This window comes from Sinocyclocheilus rhinocerous, unplaced genomic scaffold, assembly GCF_001515625.1.
Source record: "Sinocyclocheilus rhinocerous isolate Xijiao unplaced genomic scaffold, SAMN03320098_v1.1 scaffold1465, whole genome shotgun sequence".
NCBI classification, from domain to species: domain Eukaryota; kingdom Metazoa; phylum Chordata; class Actinopteri; order Cypriniformes; family Cyprinidae; genus Sinocyclocheilus; species Sinocyclocheilus rhinocerous.
The window spans coordinates 168,181-179,135 of NW_015645065.1; the positions used below are offsets into that span (position 1 = coordinate 168,181).

Genomic DNA, 10,955 nt, shown 5'->3' on the forward strand with positions numbered 1-10,955 from the left:
TTTATAGAGAAATCAGTATTGGTATCATTGATACTGGCCTTCAGTCATAAAAAAAAAAGATTCATTTAAACAAATATTTAAAAATATACTGTCTTTATGTTCGTACATTAATTTGAAGATTGAATGTGAAATTATTGCAATATAAAAATATATCAAATAAATCCAGCCTTGATATGCACAAGGGACTTCTTTCAAAAGCATTTTAAAAACCATAATTATACCATCAGTGTACCATTCATACATTGTATTAACAGATTGTAGTTTGAGTGTTAACTGTGTGTCTCGCTCAGTGGTGGTACATTGGGCCTGATCATGGCCGCAGGCTGCGTGGGAATGGCTGCATCCTCTCTAATGGAGCTCCAGAATAACGGCGGCTATTTCCTCCATCACGTGATCTTTGCCTCCTTCGCCGTTCTCTCTGTCCTGTGCATCATGTTGCTGCCAGAGAGCAAACACAAACCTCTGCCAGACTCGCTTAAAGATGGAGAGCGGCAACGACGTCCTCCTCTCTTCCTCTCACGCATCAACCGGGACAACCCACCCTTACTGCGCATGCAGCCGCAGAGCTCAGAGTACAACCGGGATAATTACTCCCGTCTCGTCACTGCCACCAAAAAGATGCTCACCACAGATGCTCTGCCATACAAGATCTCCATTTCGCCACAAGCACCTCTACTGGCCAGTAATGGCACTGCTCCAGACGCCAATGACGACTCGTCCTAGCATTTCACCAAAGCTGTTTTTGACACGCAGGACCTCATCTCATAGCATGACCAATTTGGTCACTGCGTCTTTTCCCAGGGAAGACGTCGTCTTGGTGCTTAAAATGTGGAGTATGTTGAGTATTTGGTTGATGAATGGTGAAGTGTTCAGTTTTTTTGTGACTTTGTACATTTATTTTGTATTGTTTGGGAACCCAAACTCTATGCAGAGATGTTGCTGGGAGACTCTGTCCATAGTTTATAAGCTTAAACATCATGTCTCTCCTTTATGTTTGAATGAAGTTTAAGATTTAGTACCATACCCACTAATAGTCGCCTGAGAGTCATCGCCTGTCCACTTAGTGGGTGCATCTCATGCCTCTCATTAGTGTAGTCTTGTGACTAAAACATAAAAACTTAACATCACTGACTGGTGATTCCCTGAGGGGTGCTAAAACATCCACTCAATATCATAGTTTTATTTCCTCAGAGTGGAATGAATAGCACTCAATGACGCCAGAATCACTAGGGAAAAGTCTACTGTTTAGAATGTTGGAATGTGATTTGTTTCTGTGGAATGGTAGCTCATCTCATTTCCTCCGTGTGTAGAGTTTTGTCGCATCACATTCCTATATTTCAACTGTTTCGTCTAAATGTCACGTTGTTGTTGTTGATGTTTTTTTCCATGTCAGTCAGATCTACAACTGAACCAAACCTGGCAAAGCAAGGGAACTGTTTTTGTCATTGTTTTTGCTATTTCTATCCTATTTCTATTGCATGTTTGAAATGAAAATAAACTGTATATTATACCAAGTTGAAGCAAAACCCCTTGTATTTTTGATTCTGGAGCTGGAACAAGTGAGCAAATTTGGATATTGGGTGTGCTGGAGAGCTGCTGCATTTGCATACTTTGCGTTTGCTTTTTAATAATAGAATTGAAAAGTCTGACAGTGGGGTTGTGAAAGCTTTGTCACGTGTCGTTCCCGCACAAAGTGTTTACCACATTTCTCCTCTTTTGCTGAGATGTGGGAATTCATTTGGCACAACTCTCACAGTGCAATATTAGGTATTTTTTAGCAGTATAGTGTATCTGGTTTACACTAGTTACTGCGTTGTATTATGGCAATGGTCCTAAACTTTTTTTTTTTTAGGTCAGCCAAACCCCTTAGAAGTCAAATATGAAATACTTGAAGTACCCCCCGAGTTTATATTTAAATAATTTCACCATTAATTTAATGATGTTCACATTTCTCTGATGTCAGGTAATGGTCACATTAATATGTAAGTAAAAATAAAAATATTTCATCTTTTTTTTAGTGTTTTTTAAAGTATTTTTTCTTTCATTTGACAATTTTATGATTTAATTAAGTAGCCTCTTAGCATTTCATCGGCTCACAAACCCCCTACAGTTCCTTCTCAAACCTTAGTTTGAGAACCCTGACATAAAGTAGCAACTTTTGTTAAAGAATGGAATATATTTTCTTTCTTTTGATAATTTATATCGATATGTTACAAAATAATACTGTGTATGTCTAATAAACAAGATTTCTGATAAGTTAAAAGTAACCTAAAAGTAGTCAGAATACATTACCTAAAATGTGTAATCGATTACGTTAATAGTTTTCATCATGTAATTTTACAATCAGTAATGTAGTACAAGCTGTAGGTAATCTACCCAGCACTGCTGATAGATAGCATTACTGGTTGGAGCCATCAGATACATCCAAGATTTTTCATAAGTCTGAACTTTGACAGGTGACTGCGTGATTAAGTTGACCAATGACAATGGCTGTGGGGCTGGGTTAGCGCTTAGCTGCTTGCCTTGTAGGGCCTACAGACAGAAAACTAGCCTCTTTCATACAGTCTTCAGGGTCAAATTGATTCAAAGCTGCATTAAATAAAACAAATTATGGTACTATACTATATTAAATAATTGTTATTTTGAAATTAATGAGATCCCTATTGCATTAACTTCCAAAACATGCAGATAGTATTTTAGGTAAATAAAAATCCCAATATCTACTAGGAATATTTAAGTAGTTTCACACTATAACATTTGGATTCTTCCATCTGAAGTCTTTTAATGGCAGCTGGTTCTCACTTTCTCCAAATGATGGCAGCAGTGAGATGTGTCCATGTTTACGCCTCTCCTCTGGTTAAATAGATATACTGTCTAAGTATCAGGTTTAAGGAAGTTGTCAGATAACACCTAAAGAAAAATGTTTATATTTTCAATTAGCCAAGCATATTACATTAACAGAAAGAGCATGATCAGAGTGTTAGGTACTAGAATGACATGTCGTGGTACTTTAGAGTCTTCTTTACAGGAACAATGATACAGATAAAGAGGGAAGGAAAACTTTACTGAGGGGGTAGAGCAGGTTGAGGTATCTTCATGACGTTGCAATGTATATCTATCTATCTATCTATCTATCTATATGTAGGTAGTCCAGCTCCTCCAGATGGCAGCCTTGAGATGCTGTGTGGGGAATGTTAAGCTGTCTGCCACTTCATCCAGTTTGTTTTGTCGGTGAGTCCAATAGTATCCAGCTGCAGACCCGCAGCACCAGCAGTTTCAGAACCGCGTTCACAGAACCGGAAGTGAGGGGCGGAGCTTACATTTTTTAACAGAGTAGCGCCACCTTACGGTTTTGAGTCAGTGATGGTGTGGGAAGGAATATTCTTGGAGGCTGTTGCTGTTAGGTACCGGGATGAAATCCTCAGAGCCATTGTCAGACCTTTTGCTGGTGCAGTGGGCCCTGGGTTCCTGCTGGTGCAGGACAATGTCGGCCTCATATGGGAAGTGTGTAGGCAGATTCAGACACTATACAGCTACGTTTACATGCAACCAAATAATCCATTTGTAATCGGATTGACGGCTCAATCGGACTGGAAAACCTTCATGTAAACACCTAGGTGGCTTAAGCTTAATTAAGCTTAATCGATCCGATTGAGCTCGATCGGAATGAAATTTCGATCGGATTGAAGGGGGTGGTTTATTCCTTTTCTAATATGATTGAGAGTGCATGTAAACACGATCAGATTGAACCCCGAAACTGAAAGAACTGCGCATGTGTAATGACGTATGACGCGCGGAACCAGCCGTTCTTCCTTTTGAATAAAGTGTTGTATAAATGTGTGTCTTGTCATTATAAAACTCTCCTTTCACTCGGCAACTGTGAAGTGGAGCAGTCAATTCCGATTTGAAGCTTGCGACATGTAAACACGCACATCAACCCGATCCCTTTCTTTAGCGTTCATGCAGTGGTGGGCCGTCAGGGCCAGCAAAGCCTTCTCTGCTGGCCCAAACACTATCAGAATCACTGATTTAGTTTTAATATATTTTTACCATGAATGTGTATTAAATTATTTCCAATAGTCTATTCTCTTCATTTCATAGCTTTTCTCTTGGTTGCGCTGCTTCCAGCAGTGTATGTTTATATTAGAGCTTTTATCCAATCATATTTCAGCAATCGTGTTGCCAGGGTCAAAGAAATCTGCCTTAAGGCCTTCAGAATCAACAGTGCAGGCGTTCATTCTCGCTACATAAGATACCTGTCTCTTATGTAGTGCCCTGTTATACTGCATTACTGTGTAATATTTATGGTTTCTATAGCCGTGGCATCATTATGATGGTATGAAGAGATGGATTAATCATGTAGGACGCCACTGAAAGCCTAGGTGTAAAATGCACGGCCCGCCACTGCGTTCATGTAAACACTACATTCAGATTCATCAATCGGAATTAATTCAGTCCGATTGAACCAAAAATTGTGCATGTAAACGTAGCTCCATGCCTCACTGGGTTGATGATTTTGGTTTCCACATTGTATTTAAGTAAAGATTTTCAACTTGAAAATTTTGTTCATCAAGATCCAATGTGTGATTTAAGTGTTCCCTTAATTTTTCATACAAACATAAATACATATACAATGCTACAGTGCACTCACATCTTAAAAATGTATTGTTTTACTATTGTTTTCAGCACAATAGTCTCAGTCTATTATGACAAATTATTTGGCCTATTTTAAAGGTAGTGACTAGTGAGCTCAGGCATTTCTTGCCAACTTGACTATCTTTCTAGACGATCTTGTCATGTAATATCACCTCATTAAAGATGTGATTTGTCCACCCTAGTGACGGGGGTTTCCCCTCATAAGCGATTCTTCCACCGGTGACCATGTGACTTGTAGCGTCATGGATGAAGTCACGTCCAATGCGGAAGTTAATGCTAACTGAGCAGTCGCCAACCATTCGAATAGAAACCGACTCTTTCTCAGCGTCTCAAGAGGAACTTACATGTAAATATGATAATTATTCTATGTTTTGTACTGTATTTATGAGATATCCACGATTATTTGTCAATATCCGTAGGTTCTTGAGGGTTTTGTTTACTTTCGTGAATTAGCTGCTCTAGCCGCTAATCGAGTCTCTTCCGGGTTTGAACAGTCAGATTTCTGACAATCCGAAAACGGTTTTAAATATATTTTGTTCGTTCAGTAGATATCAGTATAGATGCATCGAATCGATCTATATAAGTAATAACAATTGACTGCTTGTCAGCTAATCTATTTCTGTTTTATGTTTGTTTTTTTGTGACTGTTGTGACTCACACTAACACAGTCAGCATATGTAAGAGAATCGAAATAACAAATAAACCACTATTTCTAAATAGGTAAGGGTGTAACCGACAGAAAGTGCCTGATTATTACCATATTTTTGGACATGTACTGATATTTTTTGTAGTTCTTAATATACATGTAACAGAACCACAGTATTTTGATCAGATACCATAGTACTGCCACTACTTTTTCTGACATAAGGGACGACTGTTATCATTTACACTGTTTTTCTTTGGTTCCTGGTTTTTAAGCTTAACTAAAGTGATTAGGTTCCTAGTAGCTGAATTGTGCTGTTGTCATGATATGTCAATGACGTCACTCACCAAACAGGAGACATACATATCTCGAATCCAAATCTCTATATATGCTTGCACTGAAGCTTTAATAACATGTGAGATACCCGGGACACTGTTTTGACCTCCACTTTGAGTCTTTTTTCCGCCTTTTTTACCTGATCTTTGGCTCTTGACATTTCTCCACAGTGCTCCATCATGCTTGGTGGAGGGTTTAAATCCGAAAGACTTCGTGTCAATCTCAGGCTGGTCATAAACCGCCTCAAACTTCTTGAGAAGAAGAAAAGTAAGTTTGGTTGTCTACAAGTTGCTCGTATTTTAAAGTTTTGGATTTTTTAAAATTTAGTTGATTTAACTGAATTCTACTCGTTTGATCTGAATTAGCTGAATTAGCCCAGAAGGCTCGCAAGGAGATCGCAGACTACTTGTCAGCAGGCAAAGATGAGCGTGCGAGAATCAGAGTCGAGCACATCATCAGGGAGGATTATTTGGTGGAGGCTATGGAGATCCTGGAGTTATATTGTGATTTGCTGCTCACCCGCTTTGGCTTAATACAGTCCATGAAGTGAGTAACCTTTTTTTTTTTGTGTGGATTTTTTGCTCGTTCTTTAATTTTCCATCCACTTTTCAGAGAACTGGACCCTGGCCTACAAGAAGCAGTATCCACACTCATCTGGGCTGCCCCTCGACTGCAATCAGAAGTGGCAGAACTGAAGATTGTGGGTATCATTTGTCTTTGTCTTTAATCTATTTCTGGGGTGTGGTTCTAGTATGGATCATTCATGTCTTTTTTTCTCCCTTTAACAGGTTTCAGATCAGCTGTGTGCCAAATACAGCAAAGAGTATGGAAAGCTATGTAGGACAAACCAGATTGGAACAGTTAATGATAGGGTATGATAAAACATGTTTGTTTAGAGATAGTGGGCATTAAATGAACTCATAGTAATATGTGTTTGGGCAAACATTGCAATAACTATTGCTTATACATGGATTAGGGCATTTTCAAAGCTCCTTTTTGACATGTAACAGCATACCTGATCTACCTCAAATCATACTGCTTCATAAGGAGAGGCGTCATGTTACTTTTTGAAGGCTGAATACACTTCATGACTTTTGCCAAGTTTTTTTGCACTGATTCACTGTTTTTAGAGGAGTCAACGCTACTTGCCTTTTTTTGGTAGCTTTAGACTATGATTTTATCCAGTTGGAAGAAATCAAACATTATTGATATTTTGAGCCAATTTTAGAACATATTTTGGTTTCAGTTGTCGTTTTTCTCTCAGCAACAAGGCATATTTCTGTGTGAGTTTGTTGTGTTCGTAACGACTTGAAAGTCTGGTAGTGTGTGTGATCCTCAGTTGTTTTTCTCTCTAACCATTTACAAAGTCTGCAAGTGTATGATGCCTAGATTTTAAAAGTCATGTAGTGTATTCCAGCCTTAAGCAGGCAGAGATACAACTTTTACAAAATTCCCTAATCTTAAGGCCTGTTCACATCAAGAACGATAACTATAACTTTAACTATATTAGGGTCCACACCAGTGAATGATAACGTTCTGTTAATTTATGTCGTCTACCACATTAAATGCGCAGGTGGATTCTGATTGGCTTTCAATATTTTTATTATTCATTAGCTAGAAAATAAAATTGTTCTTTAAAGGTGACATATTATGGCCCTTTTTACAATATGTAATATAAGTCTCTGGTGTCCCCAGAATGTGTCTGTGAAGTTTCAGCTCAAAATACTCCACAGATCATTTATTATATCATTTTGAAAATGCCTATTTTGAGTGGAAGCAGAAACAAGCTGTTTTTCGGGCCTGTGTCTTTAAATGCAAATGAGCTGCTGCTCCCAGCCCCCTTTTCCAGAATAGAATATCTGCTAACAAAAATCTGTTTTGGTTCTAATTATCATGTTTATCGTGCTGAAATCATGCGTTTTAAACCATCTGAGTTTAAACTTCAGATATAAGGTTTTCTGAGCGCACACACCCGAAGCACATAGACAGAAAGCTGCTGTCACAGCATGTGAGTACTAAACTAAGTTCTCATTCACATACAAGTTTACGTTAAAAACACACGAGTTACAAAAACAGTCGGTTATGTCTGTGAAGGTAAACAGCTGGGAAATAAATCACATGCAGATTAAGGGGCGGTAATATTATAATGAGATCCTTTTGCCACGTCACCAAGGGAGCGAAATCAGACGTGCTCGTTTTCTCAGACGCTTGCAGAAAAAGGCTTACCAAAACAAAGTGATTGGGTTCATCTTTTTCACGTTTTTCACGCACCAGGGACCTGATTATAGCACTTAAAACCTGGAAAAGTCAGATTTTCATGATATGTCACCTTTAAGTGATTCCAACACTGTCTTTCCTTTGTATCGTTATTGTTATATTTGTGGTGTGGACTTCCCTATTCTTGAAGAATTTGAATTTGAACAATTATTAATTATAGTTACCATCCTTGGTGTAAACCAGGGGTGTCAAACTCAATTCCTGGAGGGTCGGAGCCCTGCAGAGTTTAGATTCAACCCTAATTAAACACACCTGGCGCCTGTACCATGAAGTCGGTTTAGCTGGCTAGCCAGGTAAGTTTCAGTTTAGTTTGCACCAATCCTGGGTTTTAGGTACCAAGTGGCTTGGCTTTTAAGTTTAGATTCAACCCTAATTAAACACACCTGGCGCCTGTACCATGAAGTCGGTTTAGCTGGCTAGCCAGGTAAGTTTCAGTTTAGTTTGCACCAATCCTGGGTTTTAGGTACCAAGTGGCTTGGCTTTTAGTGGTGTTCATCACCATAGTAACTTACACTCCACAGCTAACCTGCTCTGGGGCAGGTTATGTTCTGGTTTAGAGATCTCAAACCGAAAATTGATCAATCAGCTTCAAGCAAAGTGACACATGTCTGACGCAATAAAGCCACTCCCCCAGTTTCTCTTACTCCAAATTAAAGGAAGCTACATAGTAAAACATTTTTAAAGATAAAATTGTCTGAATTTAGAGATGATATTTTTTATAATTATTTTATATGATTTGTATAATTATTATACCCTTAATCCATTACACAAGCTAGCGTAGTTCAATAGTCATTATTAAGATTTTATTTTAAATTAATATAAACATATAGATAATATGCAATATAAATAAGTTTTAGAATCAATAGCTTTAAACATGACTACATATGATGTTTTCTTTAAGTTTCCCTCTTTCATGGATAGGTCATTTCATCTTGTAAATGTGTTTAAATTCTTCATATTGTTCAATCTTTTAATCTTTGGTAGTGAATCGCACTGACTCTCTCATGAGAAGCGAATCACAGTTTCAAGGCATGTGAATGATTGGCTGTTCATTACTGATGTCAGTCTTTCATGTGCACGTGCTTCATTAACTCAGCATCAAGCCTGAGTTGACAGAGAAAGTTGATGATCAGCTTCATGGTACCAACAAAGCCGGATTGGACTGGTTTGGTTTTGTCAACTCAAAACTAATCCTGTAACCCTGAGTTTGTTCAGCCACCATCATGGTACAGGCCCCTGGTCAGCTCAAACAGAGACAAGCACAAATCACTTTTGTTTCCATCCCTCACAGTAAGAGACTAGGGATCAAAAGTGCTTTGTGTTTGTCTGTGGGTCAGCTTTTGTGGACATTAATCTTTGGTAGTGAATCGCACTGACTCTCTCATGAGAAGCGAATCACAGTTTCAAGGCATGTGAATGATTGGCTGTTCATTACTGATGTCACACTTTCATGTGCACATGCTTCATTAACTCAGCATCAAGCCTGAGTTGACAGAGAAAGTTGATGATCAGCTTCATGGTACCAACAAAGCCGGATTGGACTGGTTTGGTTTTGTCATCTCAAGTCAAAACGTGTGTGTTGGAGCAGGGTTGGAACAAAACTCTGCAGGGGAATTGAGTGAAACCCCTGGTGTAAATGGTCCTTTACATCGATTGAGGAGCCAAACCAAATTCAGAATATCATAAATGCATAAGGAGTTGGTTCTACAAATCTGCTTTTAGGCTGTTGTAAATTAATATCGAACCTTGTCTCTGTAGCTTATGCACAAACTGAGCGTGGAGGCCCCTCCCAAGATTTTGGTGGAGCGTTACCTCATTGAAATCGCCAAAAACTACAACGTTCCCTATGAACCTGATGCCATGGTTCGGGTAGGAATCCATTTTCTCTTCCTCTTCAACTTCGTCATGTCTACAAGCAGCATTTGTTTCAAACTTTCCTCATCTTTATCATTCACAGCCAGAGGTATATCCAGGTGAAGAGGCAGATCTGATCGATGTGGACAGCGACTTCAAGAAGCCAGGAGCTGGCGGAGGGGGTGGAGGAGGGTTCACTGCTCCCGCTGTAGGCATGCCTATGCCCATGCCAATGCCCATGCCCATGCCCACAGCTTTCAACTACCCATCGCCCAAAGGAGCTGTAAGACCAAGCTCTAATTAACTGATTTCATTTGACTAATCTAAGAAGTCTGATTGTCTGTCTAGCTGTGAAATCCGTTTAAAATCCTTTTTCCCCCTACAGGAGCCCTTTAATGGTCCTGTTGGCACCTTTGATTGCTTTAGCAACTTCCAGCCTCCAGTGAGAGGAGGGCAGCCCCCACAGCTTCCCAGCTGCCCACCCACCTATGAATCTGTAAGTGCAAGTGATCACCACCCCTCCCACCCTTCCAGACAGACGGAGACGACCTTTCCACCTTGCAGGGAAGAGTAGTTTATTCCAGTTCACATGCTGTGTTAGTCCTGCTATGTTGTCAGTCTTCTGATCTCACATAGGGAGCCTCCACAGGCATGTGCTACGGGCTGCAAAGGATGGAAAACACTACATTCTGATCTCTCTTGCGCCATGTGTATGGCTTTTTGGGATTTTTTGGGGAAATGCTTTTAGGTATTCAAGTAGCCATATGCTGTATGTGAGTCTTATGGAAAATGTACTCACAAAATATATTAAAAAGGTGAATCTCACGTGGGTTGTCAAGAACATGTCCGGCAAAATGAAAAGAAACAAGAAGTATTTTGCCTAAAGAAAATGAAGCCTTTTGTTTGGACCAGTAAGACATTAATATTATTAGTAGTAAAAATGAGGTGAAAAGTGTTCATTGTTATACAAATAATATCACCTCAAATGTTTCATTGTCTTTATACAAAAATACAATATTTTTTCTTTTGATTTTGCTTTTGTGACATTCACCTTGAAGCATTTACCCCAACAAATCCTCTACTGTGCATGGAAACGGGCCTCATTTATAAAACGCACAATACGATCATATTTAATCCTAAATACCATGGATTTCATTCTACATCAAAATTGAGAAGCAAATTCAGATTT

At 39.1% G+C, this 10,955-nt stretch overlaps 2 protein-coding genes across 4 annotated transcripts in view; both read left to right on the forward strand.

Annotated features, from left to right (window-relative positions):
- Positions 1–1,109, forward strand: part of LOC107705320 (putative solute carrier family 22 member 31) — a 14,711-nt gene extending 13,602 nt beyond the window's left edge. Inside the window, exon 7 of the mRNA XM_016508576.1 lies at positions 291–1,109. Within this exon, the coding sequence (XP_016364062.1) occupies positions 291–723 (433 nt within the window). The 3' untranslated portion in view covers positions 724–1,109. The remainder of the gene's footprint in view (positions 1–290) is intronic.
- Positions 1,110–4,868: 3,759 nt separating this feature from the next.
- LOC107705324 (IST1 homolog) overlaps positions 4,869–10,955 on the forward strand; it is an 8,194-nt gene continuing 2,107 nt past the window's right edge. For 2 of the 3 annotated variants that reach the window (XM_016508578.1, XM_016508580.1), the window contains exons 1-8: positions 4,870–5,002; positions 5,806–5,902; positions 6,001–6,181; positions 6,248–6,335; positions 6,424–6,507; positions 9,671–9,781; positions 9,870–10,049; positions 10,152–10,262. In XM_016508578.1, the coding sequence (XP_016364064.1) occupies positions 5,815–5,902; positions 6,001–6,181; positions 6,248–6,335; positions 6,424–6,507; positions 9,671–9,781; positions 9,870–10,049; positions 10,152–10,262 (843 nt within the window). In that variant the 5' untranslated portion in view covers positions 4,870–5,002; positions 5,806–5,814. Of the gene's footprint in view, positions 5,003–5,805; positions 5,903–6,000; positions 6,182–6,247; positions 6,336–6,423; positions 6,508–9,670; positions 9,782–9,869; positions 10,050–10,151; positions 10,263–10,955 lie in introns of all 3 variants that reach the window. The other variant, XM_016508579.1, reaches the window with a different exon arrangement.